This window comes from Musa acuminata, chromosome BXJ3-8, assembly GCF_036884655.1.
Source record: "Musa acuminata AAA Group cultivar baxijiao chromosome BXJ3-8, Cavendish_Baxijiao_AAA, whole genome shotgun sequence".
NCBI classification, from domain to species: Eukaryota; Viridiplantae; Streptophyta; class Magnoliopsida; order Zingiberales; family Musaceae; genus Musa; species Musa acuminata.
This window is the reverse complement of record NC_088356.1, coordinates 4352466-4378621: the sequence shown is the minus strand read 5'-3', so window position 1 is coordinate 4378621 and position 26156 is coordinate 4352466. Positions and strand designations below refer to the sequence as shown.

The 26156-nt window shown below is 36.3% G+C and overlaps 3 protein-coding genes across 5 annotated transcripts; all 3 read left to right on the top strand.

The window, feature by feature from the left end:
- Positions 1-451: 451 nt before the first annotated feature.
- On the top strand, positions 452-7748 carry LOC135645666 (E3 ubiquitin-protein ligase IPI1-like). 2 transcript variants are annotated; one of them, XM_065164292.1, is made up of 7 exons: positions 452-783; positions 2062-2231; positions 3881-3939; positions 4398-4463; positions 5944-5972; positions 6064-6439; positions 6905-7748. In XM_065164292.1, exons 1-7 carry the CDS (start codon positions 642-644, stop codon positions 7368-7370), a joined length of 1308 nt encoding a protein of 435 aa, XP_065020364.1. In that variant the 5' UTR covers positions 452-641; the 3' UTR covers positions 7371-7748. The 2 variants fall into 2 exon arrangements, with proteins under 2 accessions (XP_065020364.1, XP_065020365.1); XM_065164293.1 differs by lacking the exon at positions 4398-4463.
- A 922-nt stretch (positions 7749-8670) lies between these two features.
- LOC103993672 (uncharacterized) lies at positions 8671-13344 on the top strand. The gene is made up of 3 exons (XM_009413824.3): positions 8671-8829; positions 8950-9040; positions 12900-13344. The coding sequence occupies exons 1-3, from the start codon at positions 8760-8762 to the stop codon at positions 13033-13035; spliced, it is 297 nt and encodes a 98-aa protein (XP_009412099.2). The 5' UTR covers positions 8671-8759; the 3' UTR covers positions 13036-13344.
- Positions 13345-15019: 1675 nt separating this feature from the next.
- On the top strand, positions 15020-25875 carry LOC135645570 (protein EMBRYO SAC DEVELOPMENT ARREST 30-like). Of its 2 annotated transcripts, none has more exons than XM_065164077.1 (11): positions 15020-15250; positions 15859-16038; positions 16234-16318; positions 16818-16885; positions 17106-17194; positions 17292-17535; positions 19905-20017; positions 20246-20336; positions 20509-20637; positions 22087-22640; positions 25035-25875. In XM_065164077.1, exons 2-11 carry the CDS (start codon positions 15886-15888, stop codon positions 25486-25488), a joined length of 1980 nt encoding a protein of 659 aa, XP_065020149.1. In that variant the 5' UTR covers positions 15020-15250; positions 15859-15885; the 3' UTR covers positions 25489-25875. The 2 variants fall into 2 exon arrangements, with proteins under 2 accessions (XP_065020149.1, XP_065020148.1); XM_065164076.1 differs by lacking the exon at positions 15020-15250 and adding an exon at positions 15348-15502.
- The last annotated feature ends 281 nt before the right edge of the window (positions 25876-26156 follow it).

Genomic DNA, 26156 nt, shown 5'->3' with positions numbered 1-26156 from the left:
TTAGAGAAATAGATAAAAATTACTTATTTTAAAGGATATAAATATATAGATTATACGCGCCACCAAAGATACGTGCACGCTATGGTGGTATCCAAATGGGTAAACGAAAACTAGTAAGGATTAAATGTTCTCTCCTCACCTCAACTTCTATTATTTGCTTGTTATGATCCTCTCCAATTATTCTTTCGATCGGAATCCTAAAATTCTAATACATCCACCGCCACATCTCCCGGTTTCGATACGAATGGTCCGATGGTGTCCTGCAAGAATTGGACAGGATCCAGTTCTTTGTCTCGGCAACTGCATATGACTTCCTATGATGTGGCACCCATGTCCGTCTCATACGGTTCGGTCATCACGTGGAGGACACACGATTTCGGGCACGCATACGGAGTTGTACGCGGAGGTGCGACATGTGATTGTATGTGCTATGCTTGTTTCTGGACCACGCAATAAAAGCCACAGTTTTGTGAGAGGGAGGGCGATATCTTCTCGGAAGTGGAGGGGTGAGAGGAGCCTCTCGATCGGAATCTTAGGGTTCGGGGAGGAGCCTGTGGATTGGGAGTTGGGAGAGGAGGTAATTGTTTGCCTTTTCTGTTCTTGACGACCGGGGAGATTCGTGGGGATTAGGGCATGAAGGGATGGGCCTTGGGGGAGCAGCGAAGGACACCAAGGAGCGCGAGGAGGTCGTGCACATCGCCTGCTCGATCTGCCTTGAGGCGGTGAAGAGCGGCGGGGATCGGTCTACCGCCAGGCTGCAATGTGGGCACGAGTTCCATCTCGGTCGGTTGTTCTACTCGATTCCCGATGGCTTGATTTTTCCCTTTTGGTTTCTATTAATAGAGCCGGAGATTTGTGCAAATTGATGGAAAGATCCCTTCTTTTTAGATGTGAAAATTAGATTTGGATAGGTTGGTTGTTTGGATTAGAATTGGATAGGTTGCTTGTTTGGATTAACTTTTTCCTGTTATCTTGTTGCTAAGATTTATAGGAATTGCGGTCTCGAAAGAGAATAAATATATTAAGAAATTTTATTAATGGCTAAAGCAATTTTGCCCATATGAGTTGCGTGGTAGGTTTCGCTAGTTGTCTATTTCTGTTTCTTTTTATTTATTTATTTATTTATTTATGAGCACGATGTTATCTTGGAATTTCGAAGTTTACAAATTTATGCTTTGTTATTCTTGAGGGGTGCAGAACCAACAAGCTCCCTCATTCTAGATGAGTAGAAGCATGTGAAAGATAAAAATATTATCTTTGTTATTTTTAAGTAGACGATTCATTTGGGCATCTTAGACTGCAGATGTTGTCTCCAAAGTTGTGGTCCATTTTCCTTGTCTGTCTGGTGACTATGAAATGTTGGCTAAATACCTGTTTCAGAAATTTAGCTGTCATAAGGATGGGGTCATGGGACTGTTTAAATTGTGCTTGTGTTTGTATTGATTTACGAGGATTATCAACTAATTATTAAAAAATCATTGGATTCATCTCTCATGGGAATCATTTTCATTTCCCTCTTATTCTCATCATGTGCTAGAGGGCCACATGTTGAAGGCTGTCAAGGACTCGATATCCTCCCACCTCACTTCAAAAAAATTATTGGAATACTTTGATTACTTATTCTGTATATACAACAAAAAAAAATAAAGCTAGAAGTTTGTACAATTGTGAGAAGCTGTTTATTTTTTTTACTGGATTTTTCTTGAGTATGTTGCATTATCATTTTTCCCATGCAGAATCTTTTTAAAATTTGACTTCTGTGTAACCATAGAAGTCTCTTTTTGATCATTCAAGAAGTCAGTCTTCTGTTTATTCATCTCACATGTCATTCTATTAGGTAGAGGACAAGTTCAGTATCCTACCTTTTGCTTGGCGCATTTTAACTTGATTCTGTTTTATCTCTTCTATCTTACAATTGGGGTATTAGTTGGTATTACTCTTTTGCAATAAACTGTTCATATGACTTCTTTGCAACAAACCTTCTGTACAACATGTTGATTTATATTAGACATTCTTAATGAAGCTTCTGGTCAAAATTCACCATTTCTATTATTTCTTCAGATTGCATTGGTTCAGCATTTAATGCTAAAGGTGTGATGCAATGCCCTAATTGTCGAAAAGTTGAGGAAGGCAACTGGCTATATGCAAATGGTTCTCATCCAACACCAGAGCTCAATATGGATGACTATATCCATGATGAAGACCTCTACAGTCTTGGTTATATGGAAAATGTATGCTGATAACTGAAATCACCACCCTCTTTTATAATATATTTTAGTACAGAGACTGGCATAAATTTCCCTAGCAAAATCTTGGCTGCAGGAACAGAATAGCCTATTGCATATACTATTAAAGGATAGTAGATTCTGGTATGCAAATTTGCTGACGAGTAGGCATCCTTGATATACTATACAAGTATCAAAGTTTAAGGACATAATATGACTATAGAGACATTATTGTACAATAAAAGAGCGAGAAAAAAAGATAGAGATTTGAGTAACCATATGATTAATAAGTTGGTTCATTATCAGCACCATGAAAAATGGTTTAGGATATTGTAAAGGGATAATGGTTTTTTTTCACACTATAAAACATGTTTGTAAACAATAGCTTATGTTGCTCGTATGCCCGTTGTTTTGTCTATGGCTCTTTCTAAATTGGATTATATAGTTAAACTTTTATGCAATTTGCTTGTTCATGTCAAGCTTTTATGTATCTTTTTTGTGCTGACTGCAAGTCACAAGGATCTAACCATTCTCATCTTGAAATGTTTCTCTTATTCAAAAGAGGGAAGAGCCTGCAAACTATCAACTAAGATAGCTAAACTGAATGAAATAAACTTTAGTAAGTAATAAGAAGGATAACAATACAACTTTTCTTTTATATTTTATAAATGCAAATGTCGGGAACCACAAAAGGTAGAAGTTTTGGTGTCAAAACATAGAATAAGGAACAACTATATATGTGAATAATTGATGTGAGGTAAATCAATCTTACAATCTCTTTAATTTGACTAGTTAAAAAAAACTTTGCTTTATTATTTTTTGGAACTCATTTTGCTTGTTGAGCTTTTCTTTGTGACCTATTGTTATTATGATAACGATGAATTAGAGATCAGCATTGTTCAAAGCATAGTTGTTAAAAAATTTACTACTGACCATCCATATTTCTGCTTGTGTACTGGATGTGCAATGCATGTAGAGACTCTTTTGATAGACATGTTTATATCACCATAGGAAAGGATTGTTTGCAATAACATCCATTTTTTGAGGCAATGTATGAAGCAGGATTTAGAAATTAGAGAATTTTGACTTACAACCATTTTAAGGAGTAATTATAGAGCCCAGCGTTTGATTCATCAATCTATTGTTCAGATGTGTAGCAATCCCAGCAGTTACTTGAAATCTACAATTACATACAAGTGGAAACAAGTCTAGACTTAGTTGAAGAGAAGATATACGGCCAAGAGTTATCTTCACGAACATAAGTCTCACAAGTCAACAAACTGAGGTCTTGGTGGTAAATTAATTGGTATGCTCTGGAACTAACTTCAATATCTGACTTTTATACCCCTTTTATTATAGCTTGTGGCCAAATCCAGCATATATTTAGTTCAGGAATTACCACAACTTTTAAATCCATTTGTTGGGAATTTTGTTTATACTATGTACAATTTTAAATTTATGGTGGTTTCTCGCCTCATTTTCCTACGTTTTATCCTCCTGATTGTACAGTCATCATGTCTCGATTTCGGTTGGAATTTTCATTTTTTCTTATATTTCTTTCTGAGATATGCTTCATATTTGAGAGGATTGTTTTCACATATAAGAACATGTTATGATCTTTCTTTCTTTTTTTATTGCTTTATTTGTTTGTGCAGCCATTTGGAGGTCACTGGTGTCCATTTCGTGGCTTGGCAAGGATTCCATCATTGTTTGAGTAAGTTCGATTATTTTATGTGATTTTTAAATGTTGGATAGGATCCATTTAGTTCTCACCTTAATTTATGGAAGTTAGTTTTTTTTTCATTATTGGTGGAAGATGGTTCTTGCTTTTAACAAGCTGTATTACTTGATCCAAAATTTTCAAAACTTAAACAATTCATTAGCTTAAATTCTTTGCTGGACCTATTAGAAAATATGAAGTTTACACTAGTCTGATCTAACTTGCAATCAATGATGGTTGTAGGTGTTTAATTCAGGGAGTTGTCAGAACATTGTGCTTTGAGTTCTCTTTACCAAATTTCATGCTTGAATTGATTATGCACCTATTACAAAAAAGAAAATTGTTTTATGAGCTTTATTCCAAGGTCGTATGGAGCTTTATTTTTTACTGTTGAATTATTTAACCAATCATGTCTGCACCAGACGTGACTCATATGTTGGTTCAATCAATAGGTTTCTCCTAGGATCAACTCTTCATCGATTCCTTCAAGAAAGAACTACCTTCTTTTTTCTAAACCAGTATGTGCCTTCTGTTTTGAACCTTGATACTGTTGGAATTGTGTTTGGAGTGACTAATTTCATCCCCAATATTTCTTTCTAATCCTGATGATGGTCTCAGGTATCAATATTACTATGCATGTTGTGCTGTAATTGACTCCACATGGATGTATCTTGAGTCAAGACAGTGTGTACCACCCAAGGCATGCACAGGTTTATAGTTGGGCATGAATGTGACATGGCCGTGTAGGTGCATGCCTCTTCCCAGTTAGTGCTACCTTGGTGATGTTAGAATGTGAATCTTTGTGTTGTTTGGTGTAGGGGAATCGAAGTTTGAAGGTCTTAAGAAGTGCCAGAAAAAAATTTAATGTACCAATTTAGTTATATTTTAATAGTGCTTTTCATTAAAAAATCAAGTTGATGACCACCTGTAGATTTTTGTGAAATTCTTTTCATGGAGCCTACTTATACTATTTCTCACTTGATTTTTCCCAACAGTAATTTTAAATTTCCATGAACATTTAGGAATAAAGCATCCTACTCAAGTAGTAAACCATCTGCTTCTTTATGGACCTGAAGTTAAATACAAGCTGGAAAGCTGAGGCCTACTTTCTTGGATGGCTATGCCACCCAGGAGGCTTTCTTGGGGTTGCTGGTTTGAATCCTCCTCTAGCACTTTATGTGCCTGTTTCCTCTTTTCCTCAGTGGTGGATAACTGCCCCCCATCTGGAGTGTGGTTGTGCCACACTGCTGTGATGCCAAAAAAAAAAGCTAGATATATATAGTTGAGGGACTTTATCTTTGTGAATGATTTGCTATACTATTTTGCATGTTTGGAATTCTTATGTAAATGTAGGATGTATATTCAATGCCTGCATTTGGACAGATTAATGAATAGACTTTGTTCCTAAAAGATGCATTTTTTTCCTTTTAACCTACATAAAAGAGTTTCCACAAATCTGGATCTGTGATTTTGTTACATAATGCAGACTATTTTATAAAGAATGACAAAGAGGTTTTATGATACAGATATTGCATTAGTTTCCACCCCTGATAGTGAGAGAACTCAAGAAGTGCAGTGGGTGTTTTTCTCTATTAAGGTCGTTGTTGGTTGGTGGCGTATATATGTCATCATAGGCCACTTTTATAACTTATATGTACTTTGCATCAGCTAATCGTGTAGCCTCTTGGTTCTGCGGTGGCAATTTTATTTTTCAATTTCCTAATCTTTTTGTTTCTGGCATTGTCAAAGTTATTGATGAAAGTGCTGTATGCATGCTTGACTGACAATTCACTAAAATAAAGCCAACTCCCTTTTTGTAAGATATTTTTTTTGAAAGAGAAAGTAATGTTGCACTAATAATCACTACAATGTGGTGTGAATGCTCTTATTTATGTTTATTGAGTTTCATTGAATGTCCAAGTCAAAAGCTTTATTCATGTCTGAAATACTTGGTCTTGATTGTTTGCATGTACTAAACTTGTCCTTCTTTCATACTAGGGAAGGCGAATCTTCTCCACCTGTTGCTTGTAAGTCAATACTTTGCTGAAAAATGTATAATTAATTGATACGTTGCTCCAAAAATTTGGAATAGCTGAGTAACATAATGTGGTTTTGCAGTTCGGGATCCTTTGGGATATCATGCTATTGTAATGGAGAATCAGGCTACCCTGTCAGCTGCTCATCCATGCCCTTTTATTGGTGCACGATTGCCCCAAACTTCTTCTTCCTCAAGTAACCATCCTTTTGATGTCCATACTGATGGTCCTGGATATCACTACCGGTGGAGTCACTTCCCAAGTGCAAGAGATGTTCAAAATCCTATTATGATGGCTCCAAGTAATCTTCATTATCGTGGTTGGCAACACCATCATCCATCATATTCTCCCAATGCCCATGTCGGTGGTGCTGACGCAGCATCAGGCTTTCCAAGGCTTAGAACTGATGGTTTACCTACCGCTGATTCTGTTTTCCATCCCTTTGTTCTCAGCCATGGGTAAGCTATATTCTCAAGTATTTATTGACTTATAATTGTGATGTTACTCTTTCAAAATCTCACAAGCTTCATATACATCAAGTGAAGTATGGCAGAAATTATTCCTCTCCACTTTGCACCCTGTTTTAGTTCTAACGTGCAGAAGGACTTGGTCTTGTTGAAAAGGCAGCCTGGATATTTCCTCGACTTTTCTGCAGATTTGTCTAGCCCATAGGAGACTTTACATCATCTGTTTCTCTCACTGATTGATTCTAAATCCTTGGAAGAAAGAACCGTGTCAACATTTTCCTTTTTGATTTCTGCTTTACTATTGCCTTAAGAATGATGGGTATGCCAGTGGTTATAGATCTAATTCTTACCTTTTTATGACCTCTGCTAGTCATCCGATGTGATATGGTAAATATGCTTTAAATATCTTGTCTATCTGATAATTCTGATTGGCCCTTGTTTCCATTTTTTTCCCAGAAGTGGTTCCAGGGCTGGGGCTACCAGCTCTTCTGTTCCCTCATTGGTTCCACCTTATCTTAGAAACCATGGAAACATCCATGAACGCTATCGACTGCAAACTTCTCAAAGTCTGGAGGGAACAGCAATGCTGCAGCCTGGAAGTTCGAGGGGCTTCAATCCACTGGACCAGTGTGGTCCTTTTCTTGTTTCTCCAGCAATTCCATTGGGTCAAACTGCTGTGGATGCCGAGAACATGGGAAGCAACCGCCTCTGTGCATGGGAACGCGAGTGCTTTGCATCCCACCATCCATATTCTCGTGTTGACAGAGAATGCAGTTGTTGGGGCCCTTTCCCACCAGCTATTGGTGTATCAGACTCCAACCCGAGGATGACCTTCTTCCCACCCAATGTTCCTGAGATTTCATCGTCACAAGCGGGGTACAATCGATCCGTACCCCCAGCACACATGCTGTCTTTGATGTGATGCAGCCTGGTGCGATCTTGAGATACACGACTCCCCGATGACAAGAAACACAGTAATGTCATTCAAACTGTTCCGATGACACTTTTTAGATCTTCGCTACCCGTAACAGCATGTCTATTGTTGATGTCTGGAGAAAGGCATGAACCGAATAATCTGTTTGAACCTGTTCCAGATAAAGTGACCATGAAATCTCTCTATAAGCCTGAAACTGTTCATTGTCCGTAAATGGAAGAATGCTTCTCCACGAAATTTTCGAGGGCAGGTAGCATACCGATAAATTTATGTAGTTGATACTGAAGTTGCGGGTTTAAATTTGCTATCAAGAATACAGTACAAATCTTTGAAACTTGAAAGAGAACTTGTTTATGTTAGAACTCATTGATATCGGTTCTTGATTGATTGAAGTGCATGCATGTTTGTTATGTAATATTCCTGATTGATTAAAGCACAAAGAGTTGAATGAGTGCATTACAGGTACACCTTCCTTGACACCAACATGACAATTGCTTCGTATGTTTTCTGACATTGTTGTATTGGAGGCAGGTTGTTGCCATTGGATTTGAGAGAACAGTATGCTAAGCCAAGTTATCGATCTTATCTATCTATAGCTCTTTTTATGTAAGCATTAAAATCATGATTATATTATTTTTATATAAAAAAAATTTAATATCAAAAATTAAAATCAAATAATGATAGTTCAGAAAATATATAGGTGTATTGTCTTCAGGTTTCAAAGTCATTCTCAATAATTGATTCATGTGATTAAGAAAAAATAAGAGAAAATTATATATTTATTTATACTAGGAGTGATTAAGGAAAGATTTTTGTTTATTTATAGGTCAAAATAGAGGATTTAGGATAAGTAATTAAAAGAATTTTTTAAAATTATTTTTTAATAAATATTAGATAATTTTTTTTTATATTAATTGATAATTATAATCAAAATTCAATCAAATCTATAATATGTCTTACCTAATTAGATAATATCATATAATCGAACATTTCAATAAATATAAAAATAGATTATTGAATGATTTTTTTTTATAGTTTGAGAGATTTGATCATAAGATCTTGACATTTTTAATATTTACAGGATAAATTTATTAGCTATTAAATACTTTGACCAGTAATTCTTCACCACTCATTTTAAAAAAAATTACTATTTGATTTATTATTATTTTTGCCCACGATCTAAACGAGTCGGTTCGAGTTGTCGTAGATTGACTAGGAAACCTCGCTCAACGCGACGGCTGCGCACGTTAGTTGACACCTCCTCTCTATATAAGGGACCCGTTCCCTACGCCTCCGTGCCTACTTATATTTCGACGGCCAAAAGCTTTAGAGAAAGAGGAGAGAGAGAGAAGAAGCGAGCGGAGGGAGTCGAAAGGGATGGCGGAGAGTCGGAGCTCGCTTGAATCGATCAGGAGTTGGGTTGTGGAGCACAAGCTTCGAACCGTCGGTAATCTATTGATCTGTTCAGTTTCTCTTCCTATTAAGATTCGAGAGACCTGATCGCTGAAAGGGGTCTGATCGATTCGGCTTATTCGTTGTTCGCGTCGGTGTTTTTGTGGGTGAACAGGGTGCCTTTGGCTTAGCGGAATCGGGAGTTCGATCGCCTACAACTGGTCTCGCCCTAACATGAAAACCAGCGTCAAGATCATCCACGCGAGGTTTGTTTTGGCTCATCTGTTCTTTCCTAGGCGAAGATTTCCTCTTGTTTGTTTAATTTTTTTCGAAAAAGGTTATCTTATGCTTCTTGATTTTATCTTTTTCATCTAATTGCTGCGATGATTTCAGGCTTTAAGAATTAGGGTTTCTTATGTTCTGTTACCATTCACATGGCATTTGCCCTTAGAAGTGATTCTCATTGTTTCTTTGGGGGGTGCTTGTGGATCGTGGTTGAGATGATTGAAGGGTTAATTTTCCCTGTTATTTTGCCGGAGTGGATACAGACAGTTGTGGGTAGTCGACGGATGATATCCTTTTTGATGCGTACTTTCTGAAGAACATGTGATTGTTTCCACCGCCATGGGACTTTGATGACACCCGAGATTGCTGTTTAACCCTAGTTCTAATCGATTCTTGGATATTATAAGGGCGCTGGCTTAAATTTTAAGTACCATTAATCATGGGCTACTGGATATGAAGTTGATGAGTGTGCTCATCACATCTAACGTTTCTCAGATACCAATCAATGGATGGAAAGCGCATCCATTATTTATTAGTTGGGCCTTGACAGTGCTCAATGTTTTACCTGTTCCTGTACATATTCATATTGCTATGGTTGTTGTGGTTAGGAAGCTTAATGTAGGTTATGTAAGGTCTTCCAGAGTTTAGCCATGCTTATAGATAGGTTCACCTTCATAGAAAATCAATTTCTAGGAGTTGACCGGATCATCAGTATATATGAAACTTTTGAGTTCAGCAGAGGTTTTCCATGTTTGCACGATTGTTAATAATTCTCTACAAGTATGATTTCTACTTATTCAGAACAAACTCAAGTCTTTGTCCAGTTTTTGATGTCTAAGCAAACGAGGGTCATAATTTCTGTTCAGATAGCTTTTTTTTAAACTTTAAAGATTATAAGTAACACACACAGGTTTTTTAACAGGCTCAAGTTTGACCTGTTGCCGGATGGTTGGGACAAATAAAATACATAAATGCAGCTCAATAGTCAGCTAAGACATTAATTTGCTTTAGTTGATTAGTAAACACAGATTTCATAATAACATCTTCCTTTAAATTTTGTGAATAGTATCTCATACAGTAAGTTCATGAAATGAATTGAGTGCACTGAGAAACAAAACTTTATATCCATGTCCACCATGAAAGCTTTGCATAAGTTAATAGTATATAAGTAGACATCATACCTACATAAAGATAGTCTTTGATGGAAACATCTTTACGGAGCTTGTAATTGTATGCTGCTCAGTCAGGTTTCAGGTTTCAGGAATGGATACACCTATGCAGATATTCTGCTTATAAGATTTTGGGGTCTAACTTTTATAAAGGCTAACAAGCTGGTGATTCAAGATTCTTGTTCCTTTAAGCCTGAACCATTCAGGCCAATTACACATCAAGTTAGCTAGTTATTGGGCCTATTGTCATCCTTTATGATGAAAGTTTTAGACATTTACAGGTGTTGTTTGTTGTCATTTTGAAGTCTTTATGTGACTTATGAGTACTTTAATAGCTCAAAACCTGGAAATAGGAGTTCCATTGTTTCTCTATTGAAACAAGCTTTTCTTTTATGTGTGTTTATCACAAGATACCTTATATCTTTAGGACACAATAGACTAAAGAAGAACAACAGAAAATGGAAAACAGTAGTCAACAGAAGATATCAGAAAAGAAGAGAGAATAAGTTATGTGGATTGTACATGAAAAAGTGTATGTTCCAAAGCCACGTTCTTCATATGTTGGTAACTCTGTTTGTACGCCTATGATCTCAACCCAACTTTGTTAAAGATCAAGCTAGCTGTATTTATAAGAACTACCGAACAGGTGAATGACTGAAGAAATGGTGCTGAATAGTACTTCATGGTTTGCACATCACTCTTGTTCAGATTGACCATGCCAATACATAAATTCTTGGCCCCTTTTTAGATAATTGATATGTATAAACAGATTCAAGGACCTATTGTATACGTCTTGTTTAAATGTTCATATATTTCTGTAAGACCCTCAAGTGTAAGTATGTAGATCCAATGCCAAGAAGATGCTACCTTTCCAAGAGAGGGTATGTATGGCATAAAGTATGACACTCTGTTTTTTTTCCAAAGAGAATGAAAGGAAACAAAATTTATAAGGGAAGATCTTCCTTTTACTGTTTGGTTTGTCAGACAAAATTATGAAAGAAAATATTTTAGAAGAATATAATTGTGTAGGAATTCTCTGATTACCCAAAATAATTTCTTCCAAAAAGGGGCTATTTTTTAAAGAAATTTTGTACCTGTTGATTTTTCACTTTAAGTGTTGTTGATGACAATAGTTGATATTGGGGTCAAAGTTATTGTATTACATGCCATTTGATGCTATAAACCAGATGTTTATCAAACTTACCCAAAAGCGTACTGGATTTGGATAATTATCAAACACTGATTTGATGTGCTTTTAAGAAGCATTTAGCTCACTAATTCCAAATATGTTATGGAGTGTAAGATCAACAAAAGTGTACATAGCATGAACATTTTATAATCTACCCAATTTTCAGTTTACTATTATGGTTGTGTACTGAAGGACTTCATCATTGAATCTTCTATCCATAGGAAAGTTCCAATAGAGCTTTTGTGCCCTGCTTTTGTTTTTCATTTTGTGACAAGGTTGAACGTGAAATATGATGATTGATTGTGTGGATTTCAACTTGTTTTGCTTCTTGTCTTTTTGGTTTTATGTGTTTGGATTTTAACCTTTTGTGACAAGGTTGAATGTGAAATATGATGATTGATTGTGTGGATTTCAACTTGTTTTGCTTCTTGTCTTTTTGGTTTTGTGTGTTTGGATTTTAACCTATTATTTTGCTCCTTACCTTTTTTTATTTCACTTCTAGTTTTGAAAACATATGCAAATTGGTGAGTACGTACAACAACGATAAGCCGTAATGCCCCCACATATGTTATCGGCCCTTTATCTCTTCTCACACCACTAATCATGACCGATTCACTTTGTCTAACCATGATATATAGTTCTGAACATATTTAAGAGGTCCTACACATGATAAGATCAGCAATTTCATATGTTGAGTGATACGCATATTGTGCATTTTGCCTTTCTTTTTGACTTGTTGAAATTTCTGTATCATTTTCTGCTCATGTCATGTCATATTGTATCATCTTGATTTTTTCCTTAGCCTACTGGTTAGGTTACACCTAATTATTCATGAACAAAAGCGTTTCTTAATTTTATTTTTCTTGTTACCACCACATATAAGGGGCACCAACCATCATACAAAATCTGACCCTCTCCACTTTTAACCTTCTAGTATTACTCTATGGCCAATGTCTTAATTAATCTTTCCTTCCTGTTAAATAATAGATCGAGATACCTAGAACTTCTACTTACGGTAACTTCTATTTGCAAGTTAGTGATTGTTTGTGAGTCAAAAATTATACTGTAGCTATTGTTAACATGCATACTGCAACTTTTTTCAAGTGATACTGGGATTCCAAGATTTTAATATTTGAATCCACCAATTTTTGGTAGAATGATAAAGTCTATCATGGACGTGAACTGATCTTTTAACGGCTACCCTTATGAGCAATTTGTTTTTTGGTTTTCTCTTCTCTTTGTAACTTTAAAAGCATTAAACATAGGATTTGATTTCCTTATTGTTGATTGTTCTTTATAAATCAATATTTCATGACATCGTACCATTTTTGGAGTTGTCTAGAACATGTTATCATTCATTGTATCTACATTTTTCATGAGGGTTTGGCCAGAAGCTTTGACCTTTTCCGCATAGGCTTATAATCTTTCAAATGTATTTGAAGGGTTGACATGGAGTTCTTTGTTTTTTCATATATCTTGCAGGTTGCATGCACAGGCTCTTACACTAGCTGCCTTAGCTGGAGCTGCAGTGGTTGAATACTATGATCATCAGTCAAAACCACGATCAGATGTGGACAAATATCCGAATCAATTTATCTCACATCCGCAAAAAGATTAAATAATCTAGTGCACATGGTTTTGAACTTGATTCTGCACCATTGGATACTGGCAATAAACTCTCAGATCACTTGATTTTTTTAGAGCATTATATGCAAACATTTGCACTAAAAAAAAGCCTTTTTCTATAGAGGTAGAGTTTAAGTTCTGTCATTGCCAAAATCATTTGAGCTCATTGGTATTTTGATAATGATGTTTACACTAGTATTCCGGTATGGAATCGGTGTTATAAATCCAGTGAAAACAAACCACTTTGTGTTATTAGTTCCGGTAATTATCATATCCTAGTTTGTGTGGTGCTTTCTGGAGATGTTTTATGTCTTAACCATTGTTGATTATCTGCGTTTGTGGATTCTCATGACCTGTGTGCCACATGCCCTGCAATAAACGGTCATATAATCTGGTGTGTGTGTGAGGCTCACCATCGCAACAGTGGAACTCGTCTAATAGACTTGTGGCATTTGATGTTGATTGTGTCTAAAGGTATATTTTCTGGCATGATGTTTTTTTCCTAAATGATGATTGCTAAAGGAAGAATAACTTCCTGAGTCTGTGAATTATATGCTGCAAAGTAATATGAAATCATGAAATTGCTTGGTTTGAGAAATTGAGGGCCATTGGGGGACAGCAATGGGGAATGAATTCATGCAATTGTTAGTCTAGTGAAATGTAGAGCCTGTGGTAGACAGTAATTGCGATAGTCTCGAGTGCAGAAATCACAGAAATTCTCATTTCCTAGTTTAGACTTGCCTCTGATACTACTTTCTGTACTCTACAATGTTATATTGCAGTCATTCATTACCATTATCATTGTTGCCGGCAGGTATCCATTGGTTGTGTATATAATTGAGAACATGGTGACACTGTTCTGAGATCATTGCAATGACTTTAGAGATTGGCTACCATTATCTTTGTTGTGGGTTAGTTAGTAAAGACATGAGACCAAATCTTCCAACTCCTAATTAGGATTAATGGAAGGTAATACACATATCTCTAAGAGTTTTCGGTACGGAACCCTTTGCGGTTAAACGAGCTCAACTTTGAATTGATGCCAAGCATGTATCGTATAGGTGGGTTTGATTCCTTCCATACTCAAGTTAATAATTCGAGATCTTCTAAATATAAATTTGAATAGTTTAAAAAGGAGAGAGTTAATCTTTTTTTTTTTTTTACGATATATTTTTATACAAACGAAAAGGAAGTTTATGTTCCTTATTTTAAATCTTTATCCATATAGATAAATAAGTTAAGGGTGAGTTAGATCTCATGTGACATAGATTCCTATCAATAGATAAATTATTAAGCCAAATTCTAAACAATCAATCAAGAACTTGATAGAGTCATACTGACTAGAATAAACTCAAAGTTTCGGCATTGAACTATCTACTTCCATATTTTAAAATTTAAGTAAATAATAAAGTCATTGGTAAAGTTATATACATACATACATACATATATATATATATATATATATATATATTCAATTTAGTTATTTTTTGCTATAATTAGTTCTAATTAATTTGGATAGACATTATTATATGAAAAAGGATATCCTCAGTTGTAGGAGTATAAGTCATATCAATAATCATAAGTATACTACTTAAAATATTGATATATTGGTAGTATATTAGACTCATGGATAGGGTTGAGAGCTTGAGATCTCATCCTAAAATTTTTAAGATACTAGTATTTTAGATTGTAAAGATCTTATCAAAGCACTGTTAGAACACCGCTAAGTTTTTGGGTCTTTTTTTCTTTTAATAAAACGTATGAATGTAATTGTGTTATTTTTAAAAGTTATAAGGATAATTATGTAAAAGCGACAAAAAGAATATTGTATCCAAGAAGAACAATGACAAGCACGTGCATAACACGTGCATTGCCTACACTATCAACATAGCCCATTAGCGGCCCATCCTTGGAAGTCAAGCCCAATCCTGCCCAATTAAATGATACAACGATGATGCAGTTAATTTCATTAAGAGCTCCTCTCGACGGCTTCACAGTCTTCTTGCCCCCTTCTACCTCCTCCTCGAACTCTTCCACTTCCTCTCCCTCAAGTTATTTCGTTTCCCTTTTGGTTCTTGGTCCTCGAAGGAGATCCGAGGAACGTCGAGGGTACCGATCCAACTCTTGTATCGCTCGACAAGGGGGATGCTGGTTCTGGTTCCCGTCGCGGATCTCACCTTCGGGAAGACGGACAAGGGGTTATCGAGGTTCTCTCTCGTTTCCTTCTCTTCGATTCTTGCACTTTCTTCTTCCCTCTTGATCTTGCCCTCTCTCCTCGATCCGCGCGGCTGGTTCTTGGATCAGAGATGGATCTTTTTCCAGATCGGTGGAGAACCTAGAACCCGAGGATGCTTTCGTTTTGTTCAATAAAGGATCTCGACACGACGTAGCGGCAAATCTCTATGGGACGTGCCCTTTCTTCATGCTTCTGGGCTGTCTAGATCGCGCATTGTGTAACGGTGATCCCCGAACGTGATTTTGGCGTTTCTTGGTGTAGTTTCTTCCTGGAGTTGGCCCCTTTTTCGTCATCGATTCGTTCTCTAAGTTTTGACTTCCATGACTGAGATATTGCCGGAGTCAGATCACTGTGTGTGTTTATGGTTTTTCGCTCTTTCTTCACTGTTCTTTAGGTTGCTAACCTTGCGTTCTTCATTGGTAATCCGATCTTTATAGGTCTGATGCAAAAATTTTATTCATTGCCGTTTCTTTCGTTGTAATATGTGCGCTTTGCATCGGACGGTTCGTAATGCCATTCGTATTGTCTGATTTGTCTAGTTTGCGCTGACCTTTAAATCGGTGTGCTTGTTTCTACTAGGTTTTGAAATGCGAGCTATGCTTTAAGATGTGCCACAAGAGCAAGATCAAGTTGGCCGCTCTCGTGGGAATCACCTTATCGGTCTTATCTTTGTTTGTGCACCTCTTTGTTGCAAATTATTCAGTGGGGGACTTTATACAATACAAGTTGCGAGAGGACTACCTGTATCCAGTGGGACATGTACGTCAATCTATAGCCATCAGCATGCTTTTTTTTCCCACTTTTTGATTGATGATAATGTAAAATTCGGTATTGTTTTTCTTGAAACCGCCATTTGATTTGATACTTTGCCTTAAGATTTACTTCAGTGAAAAAAGCACCATTGTTTTAGTTGTCTAAAGTTGTTTTATCATTGTATTTGTGATGCTCTTTCAGAAACTTCGACATCGAAGGTTATGGGGTCCAGTGAGCTCATTGGAGGTCTTGCAACCATATGCTAAGCCCAGGAGTTTCTATCCTGGTATCACTTGTTTTATAATGTTTGACGTATTTATCTAGTAACATTTTATAACAACCCCTTTCTTAGGATTTGAAAACCATGACTAGAGGATATTTTTTCAATGGCACCATTTCTTTTTCTAGAGTTGTTAAGTTATGTCCCACATGACAAATATACTTATTTAATAGCATTAACTGTAGAGATCTGTAGTTGCAGGTTTACAATGATAATTTGGCCAAAACAGCAAAAGTAAACATCATTTTAGCAAGTAAAAGAAATTTATTTTTAAATTATTTGAAAAAAGTTAGTTGACTTCTAAGTGATTCATTCGAAGGTTGTTCTATCTAATTGGATTGGGGCGCCTTTCAAGGTTTGATGGAAGCTGTATGATGAGAAAACTTCTGCCTTCTAAACCTGACAGTGTGGATTACTATAAATGCAGCAATTTTCTTATCTTTTTGGTATTTCTCTTTTTTCTACTTTCTACGAGGTTTTTTATTTTTTCATATTTATCTCACAGTGCCAGGTCAGCAGAATGGTTTTATTTATGCAAAGATCTCCGGTGGTTTTGAGAAGATAAGATCATCAGTATGTTCTTCTTTCTCCTATAGCACACATCCACTGAATTAAGATCTCATCGTTATAAATACTACTTACCATATGTCTTGGCAAGTATTATGCCTTTTCTGCTACCCATTATTTCATATGAACAGACTTGACATGGCTTGTGGCTGTTTTTCATGCCTTTCAGTATATGCTAGCATGAGATGGTGTGGTTAGCACATTCATATATATTTTCGTCTTGCAGATATGCGACCTTGTTGCTATTGCTAGGCTCTTAAATGCCACACTTGTTATTCCTGAGATCCAACAAAGTGTTCGGTCAAAAGGCATCAGGTCTCTCTAATGATGCTTTATATGCATTTGTTTGGACACTGATGTCATTTTTTTCTAAATATTTATCTGCTAATCACCTTTTTTTTCTGTCCACCAGTCCAAAATTTAGGAGTTTCTCTTATCTCTATGACGAAGAGCAGTTCATAGCATCACTTTCAGATGACGTTATTGTTGTAAAGAGCTTGCCTAAAGATCTGAAGGAGGCTAGGAAAAAGACAAAATTTCCTACAGTATCACCCAAAGCCTCAACTTCCCCAAGCTTTTATACCAGAGAAGTCTTACCTAAACTTAAACAATCAAAGGTTATTAGGATATTAGTTTCTGATGGAGGATGCCTTCAGGTATGACTCTAGTTGCATATTTAGATTTTTTGTATATTATTCTAAAATGAGAATGGTTTTTCTCTCCATCAAAAAACCTAGTATTACATAATGGAAATGAGTTGTAAAATTAGACATGTATTCTGGATGTCAGTTTTTTCAACAGTTAAAGAAACAATGTTTTCTTAATTTTTAAAGATGAAGAGGCACATACAAACACTGCTTGAGCACCATTCACCCCCATTTGGCACAAATAATAGAAACTTTCTAGTAGAAGCTTATATGAGTTACTCAAGGGAGATTACCATCCAACAAATAATACATGCATGGCATTGTTGAATTCTCTGAGAGCTTTTAGTTTTATTTAATCAGACAGCCTTTTAATATTGATAATTGGTTATCTATGTAACTGTTGTACTCCATAACACTTAATGCATGCATCAATTAGAAGATCACATAGTAGCTATTGAGCTGATACTACCCTTTCAAGAATTGATCTCCAGTTCTTGGAGGGAGCAATTTCAGACAAACTGCCATGAAAGCAAAGTAAGATAAAGAAGTCACATCACTATGTTGTAACCTGATTTACTGCAATCAGGTAACAGCGTCATAGAATTTTATGCTTGATATTAGAAGCATATAGAAGCAAGATATTTGAATGAAACATCAGTCAGGGAACTATGGTTATGACATGCATCAACTGAGTTGGAGATGCACTCTACACTGATCCTCAAGACGAATTATTAAGAAAGGTTTGTATTTCTCAAGGTTTTTTTGAACATTGCACATGTATCTTACTAGAAGGCAAAGTGTTAAGGGCTGCACTCTTTGCACTCGAAGTCGAAGCCAATTTGGATGACAAGCAATGTACTTATTGGGGAGGTTTTGCTATGGTGTTGTATGCAAGGTTTCATCTGAGTGCTTTGAATTATGAGTTCAAACGAAGGTTCTTAACTTTTAACAGAAAACAATGAAGGGTCCATGTGGAATTTTGGCAGTAGAAGTGAAATCTTATTAGAGGAGTGCTTTATATCTAAGTGTGAGTGTATAATGCTATGCACTGTATGTCACAAAGGACCTGACCTATTGTGACCTGCATCACAGGTTAGGTGGAGGCTCCCAAAACTGGCTTGTTAACACTATTTGATAAGTCATTCAGTTCCACTGACTCTTAAACTAATATGAGCAAAACAAATGATGTGATAAAGGTTGTTGGCAATTAAGAGTGAGAATTATCAGTTATGGAGCAGACAGCTTGTAATGATCGGAGAAATTTCATTCTCTGGTTTGTTAGCTTTTTTCCTTCCTTGTGCAGTAGATATCATATTAAATGTTTTTGCTAAAGAGAATTATTTACCTGAAGGTGCTTGTGGTGCTTCTGATACAAAATAAGAAAAGATTGTAACTTAACATGTCTCAATAACTAGATCTCTTACATGTAGCTAATATGTCTATTGGAGTCTTGATGCATGTATACATAACATAGGCGATAAGGAACCCACTGTGGTTGATGACATGTTTAACAAGTCTCTCTAGGCACTATATAAGAGACTTCTAATACCTGAAATATGATAACATTGGGAACCTGGTGGGAATATAAAAGGAATCTTGATGGCTATGGCTGGCTGTCTGTAAACAAATGCCAGTCAACTTTGCAGAAGTTTTCTACAGAAAAGAAATGAACAGATAATAAAGAGTATCTTACCAGATACAACTAGCAACATCAGCACCAGCAGAAATGGAACCATAAGTCTGTCAGTCGGAGTAGGCAACATGGGTGTCTTCCAACCTTCTAAACATATAATCACACATTTTTTTCTGTCAATTTTGGCCCATTATTCCTCTTTCATTGTTGCTGTCCAGGTTTTGGCTTATGTCTACTTGTGTCAGCTCTTATAATGATTAACTAATTTAACTTGTAAGTTAACTATTTGAAATTGAAGCTATTACCCAGAAGAGATTATGTGGAACTCTGAAAGTAAATTGTTTTCTGTGACTCCCTTATGAAGAAATACATATGCTGCTTATTCCATGGTTCCTGCATGTTTTCCTGGAGTCACTAGATCCAAGAATGGCAAAGGAATTTGCTTGCATATTCTACCTCTTTTCTTTCTTTGTGAACTCTATGACTTGCTTTTGCCTTTAATCATCCTTGTATTAAGGAATTAAATATAGGAGTGATATTCTTGAAAGGACTTGTATTTTGTCTATTGAAATGTGTCTGATAGTTTTGGTGGAGGTATGCAATGATTGTCTAGGAGAAATGAAATGACTGGGCACTTAAGACAACTTAGGATGACACTTCTACTCAAGTACTTGGGCCTGTATGAAAAATCTCATCAGTACCTTATAATTCTTTTCGGTTCTCTTATCTATTCTTGCTTATGTAGCCTATCCTTCCATCAAACATGGACGAATATCAGAGACTTAGATGCAGAGTTGCCTTCCATGCTCTTCAATTCCGCTCAGATATCCGGGCACTTGGCAACCAAATGGTAGAAAGGTATCACTTTTTAGTTAAGTCATTAAGTACATGAACTAATTAAACCTTGATTCCCCAAGAGAAAATACTTCTCTGATGTGTACATATAAGAAATTAGTTAGTTTATCTGTAAGTTTGACTATGAACTGATGCTTGTATTCCACCCTCAAACTTTGGATCAGATTTATTCCTCACTGACCAATTTAAGTTTGAATACTATGTTTAATATCAAATTGAATGTCATTGCAGGTTACGAGGAACTGGTGGTCCATATCTGTCGTATCACCCTGGCTTTGTGAGGGACACCCTAGCATTTCATGGTTGTGCTGAACTTTTCCAGGTTGGTCAGAATTGTCAGTACCTTTTCAGTGCTATTGGTAATATGTGGTTTTGTGCCTTTGTATCTCATGCATCATTTAACTCATTACTCTGCTTTTAGACTTGCTGGTTTCTCGTACGTTTTATATTACCTCATGCTTTGCTTGACCAGAGTGCTTCTTAACACTGGCTAGGATGTTCATACGGAGCTTATGCAATACACAAGGAAGCAGCTGATAAAGCAGGGAACAGTTGACGAAGATCTTGTTGTTGATTCATTTGCTCGAAAAACGAATGGTTCATGCCCTCTCATCCCTGAAGAGGTGACTTAGTTCATTCATTCACATAATTATATTATATTGTTTAGATGATGCCAAGAAATGGTGTTTCTTCTGGAGGCTAGAAATATATTTCTTCCCAATCTTCTAAATGTTTTGTGGTTAGGTATTTTTATCCTATCATTCTCTATGTTTATTACAAAAAGCTGAAAGGCAGTCGTTGGAGCGACAAGCCTTTAGTTCTTGCACTTGCAATCATTCTTCAACAGTTTTTGTTGTCTTGTCGTTCACATATTTGGTTGTCTATCTCTTATCTTAGTTGTGGTGAAGTTCAAGCTTCCCAGCCATTGCTTAAAGAACATTCTTCAAGAATATCCCCAGGAAATTGACATAAAGTAGATATGAGATGTCTATAAGGTTGTCTTAGAAAGTATAATCACTGCAAGCAAGAGTCCTTCCTTTCATTGAATACTTTGCCATTTTCATCATTGTGTTTTTATGTGTTCTTGTGTTGTGATGCCTGAGTTTGAATCAACTAACAGCTTCGTAGCACACTAAGTAGTCTTTACTTACCCTGCCCGACTTGTCATAAATGTTTCCTTCACCTTATCCTCAGTTGGCATTACATCCATCTTATCTAGATGGAGTCATTTTGGGTTTTTCTTTTTTTACTTATCAGAGAACAGTGTCTGTATAATGTAGTAGTAATTGTAGAGCACTTACCGAACAACAAAATTGCTATGATGGTAATAGGATCATGTTCCTTCTAAGGTATTGGTTTTAGATTAACTTTGAACTTGTAAATGCCACTAGTGTTTGTTATAAGAAGTTGTAACCTTCTTCATAACACTTTAGTTTATCATACATTGGAAGTGGGAGGAAGATTGAATTGATTTATAAGGTTAGATGAGCCTACTACTATTAACTTGGGTGTAGGCATTTTGGTAAGTTGGTCTCAGTCTCTCAGACATAACAGGTTAATGAGCTAATTTTTTTCCATTGTGTCGGACTGCGACAATTGGTATCAAAGTGGATCCACTATTAGACATGGTGGGGAGTTCCAAGTAGAAAGCTAGAGGCATTCGCATGCAACCAATTTGATATGATTTTTGGATTATGTGTTGGACCTTGGACTTTGATGATGACATCAAGTCTTCAGTAGGAAAATTTTGTGATTCCAACTTTAGAAGTGGGAGGAAAATTAAGTTGATTTATAAAGTTTGATGGGCTCGCTATCATTAGTTTGGATTGGTTTTAGGTCAATAAAGTTAATTTGTTACTTCTGTTTGGGTCGAATAGGAGCATTTTTACAAAGTCCTCATGTTATTAGTGGGTCCAATCAAGTTGCTCAAAGCCTCAAATATTGAACATAAACTACTTATAACCATGTCTACTTATTGTTCTAGTCTTCAATATTCCGTGTGCTTTCTTGTTGTTATGAGTTAGTTTTAACATATTCAAATATCTGCACCAAAATTGGTTGAATCTTTGCAGGTTGGACTTCTCCTTCGGGCAATGGGATATCCACCAAATACCATAATTTACTTGGCTGGTTCTGAGACATTTGGAGGACAGAGGATCCTAGTTCCTTTGCGAGCCATGTATACAAACTTAGTAGATCGTACTTCCTTGTGCACTAAGAAAGAGCTTTCAAACTTGATTGGTCCTGAATATCCTCTTCCTTTAAATCTCCCTCAACCTCCTCCTGTGAAGAGTGAAAAACAACTTATTGAGGAGTGGAAAAAAGCTGGGCCTCGACCACGACCCCTTCCACCACCTCCTGCAAGGCCCTTTTATCAGCATGAGAAGGAAGGTTGGTATGGTTGGATTGCTGAGACTGATACAGAGCCTGACCCTTCATCTGTGGATCTTAGGAAACAAGCACACAGGCTACTCTGGGATGCTCTTGACTATTATGTTTCTGTTGAAGCTGATGCTTTTTTTCCTGGTTTTAACAATGATGGTAGTGCGTGGCCTGATTTTTCAAGCTTGGTCATGGGTCACCGCTCTTACCAAACAGCCTCTGGAGTAACCTATCGCCCCAACAGGTAAAAGCCCTCATATTAGTTTGTTACATCTTGAGAAATGAAAAACAATTATTCTGTTGCAAGCTGCATCTTTGTGTTCATCTGTTCTCAGTGATGCATTGTTTTTATCTTCTTTCTTTCATCAGATCCTGGCAATATCCTGCTGACTATCTTCGATAAATTTAATATGTGGTTCCAAAGAAAAATAAATCTTTGCAGCAATTACACTTTTAAGTGATGCTGGGATTCTCTTGTACTTTTTATTACAGCAGAATTTTCATTAGGTAGAAGAGAACCTGCAGACCGACTTGAAGAAAAAGATCCTTATTAGTTATCGTATGCACTCAAATATTCTCTAGGGAAAATAAAATCAAGCTAATTTGAAACTGATTCCACCCATTGGGCTGTCCTTCTCTAGTAATGCCCCTTTGTTTGACCAAAACTTTGATTTAAGGGCAACTAAGTTAGGGGCTGAATACATGAGATCCAATTTTAGTAATATTAGGAAATGATATGAGGATATAGTTACGAGGTTTGTGTGATTGTCAAGTATCATTTAGACCAGAAGCAAAATTTTATGAGTCATTTATGAGAGCAACAATACTTTATGGATCTAATTGTCGAGCATTTAAGAAGCAACATATACAAGAAGTTCATATTAGTAGTATGAAAATGTTGATGTAGATATATGAAATTAGTAGGAAAGATTAAAAAAAATAATTTCATTCATAAATAATTTAGGAGAGAGAATTGCTTAAAATAATATGAACATGTAGTAAGCACACCTATGCTATAATAAGAAAAGATAGATAGAGAGTTGATAAGATTTTACAAAAAATTATAAATAAAGATTTAAATACTCTTAACTAAGGATATAGATTTACAGTTTTTAATGATGGTGAAAGATCGGTTCCGTTCTTGTTTTGTAAATTTAAATTTATTTAAATTTATATCAAAATCTTTAATTGCTGCAGCACACATGTTCTGGCCTTTCCTCTGGTGAATAATTATCTCCCAGTCCCTCTAGTCTCTGATAGTCCAAAGTCCTAATATAGGTCAAATATATTGAGTGGTGCATATTATCAAACGAGCCGGCACCCTGATTGGCTGCAAAGTAAATAAGCCAATTCAATCACTTTAATTTCTTTGAGGCTATTTCACCAAGATTGGGGCTATGCAAGTTGTTTTCCTATCAAAATTTAAATCGATGATTATTTGGACAAATGATTGAAAAGTTTTTACCTAGCTTCTACACCATAAAAGAAGCTCAACATATTTGTAGTCGAGTACCATACCGGCACTCAGTATAGGCTGGTAGTGTTGGTATGGGTTGCTACTGGCCGGACTGGCCGGTTCTTGTTTTGGATTGATCCAAACCTTGTTAAAGCATTTTCCCTTGACTTTCTTTCCTCTAAAAAATAATTATGATAAATTTGACAACATGAGCTTTACCTTAGGTGGTATGACTAGATGCATGCTTCTTTGTCCACTGTCGACCTCTCTATGTCACAAGAACATAAGATTCATATCCACCATCATTACTACTGTCAATGTCGTTGAAATCATTTGGACATTCTGGAGACCAGAGATAATGGAAGAATAAGTCATGTCATTTGTTTCAGGCATCGAAACTAAGCAAAAAACTTCGACTTAGATCTGGATATTGAACTGTACACCAGTCACAGTTGCTTATATACCTGGGTATAATTTCTTATATACCATCACAGTTGGATCGATAAATACCAGTTGGTATGAGCCAATCGCATCAGTTTTTTGAGCCGCAATTATAGTAATATTTAGAGTTTATGCTGTGAGGGTAACAATCTGAAAGTCCTCTGAGTTATTGAACACTGCTGTACAAATTTCAGGAGAGGGCAGGTGGGATACAGCAAAGAATTATCAGGATTTTTATAAAAGAAACTGGCATGTTTTTGGGGTAGAACTCTCCCTTGATCATATGCTTTTTTCGTGACACCACAAAATTTAATTAATTACTCTAGCTCCGTGTTTGATGAAATATTTATACTTCCTAGACTTGGAGCAGTTTGTTTTTTGTTTATTTAAAGTAATGGGCTTCTGAAGTAATTAAATTTTGCTTACCTTGCAGAATTTCCTACGTCGATTATTATTTTTTATGCTTGAGTTGAATAATTTTTGTAAAGGCCCAAAAAATGTGGATTGTGATAATTCCTTTGCTTATATGTGCTAGAAGAGCTTGTTTATATGCTATAACAACCTCTTGAATGAGTAAGTTCAACCAATTGGTTTATGACACTTCTTAGAAATTCAGTCTGTCACAGGCAACAGGCAAAATGGGTGCGGGCTATTCATTTTAGAAGATTTTATGTTTATAAATTGATACAACTGCATTTGTTCCCTGACCACAATGTGACTGCTGAGTTTTTCTTCCACCAGAAAAACACTTGTCGGGCTGCTCATCTCTATACATGATAACCTATATCATCCAACACATAATTGGACAGTACTGGTGCGGGATCATCTTAACAAGAGCTTGGGTGTGGACGGATTCATAGCAGAGGCTGAATCATCGAAACCTGCTTCTTTCCTTTCCCATCCTTTTCCAGAATGTTCGTGCCGTACTTCAAAATCTTCAGACACTCCTGGTCATGTGATGAGCCGCAGCGGCAAATTGTTATATGGGAATGAGGAAGAATGTCCTGAGTGGATGGTTCATGGCCTAGCAATGGCTTCCCAGAAGGCCACTGGTGCCAAAGATGAGGATGTTGAGGAGGGCGAGTTGCTGGAAGATGACAACGAAACAGATGGACAGTCGGACCCTGATAATGGAAACCGAAGTGACACAAATAGATCCATGGAGCAAGATGAAGAAATGGATCCAGATGATTAAATGCAAAAAAGATATATAGAGAACTGGAAGATGCATGTCAAGATTGTAAAGATCTAACCAAATCTGCAAGCACTGTGAGTATATTTTTTCTATTCCGTAAGCAGATTGATGAGGACCAATGCTTAGCTGCAGTTAAGCGGAAGCAGATCGAGGGGGACAAATGCCTAGCTGCAGTCAAAGTGGTTGTTGTTGGTTCTTCTTATACAAATTTCAGTGAGGAAGTCAGCCTTAGCATTCTTTTTCTCCTGCCCTGTTTTAAAATCCTTCCTTCCAAGTTAATCTGTACATTTTAATGTGTATTTTTTTCAGACACATTATTCGTTAGTACGGGGAGGAGTATAAAATTTCTCGAACCCATCAAAATGATCAGAGATATTGACTGGCTGATTTTTTGGACCTTTAAATTCTGATGCTGCTTGTTTAACCACCATTGCAGAAAACCAAGCTGATGCTCTCAAGTGCTGATCTCCATTCCAAGTGTTGTTAGTATATACCAATTTGTGCAGTCAGATAAGCATATTGCACACAACTACACATATAGCAAGATCAAAATGGTTAACATAAAAAAAAAGAAGTATTATTATTATTATTATTTTTGGCATAAGGTGAATGAGTCATACACGATCAAATTAATATTTTCGATGTAGTTGAAAATGAATTGTCCTCCC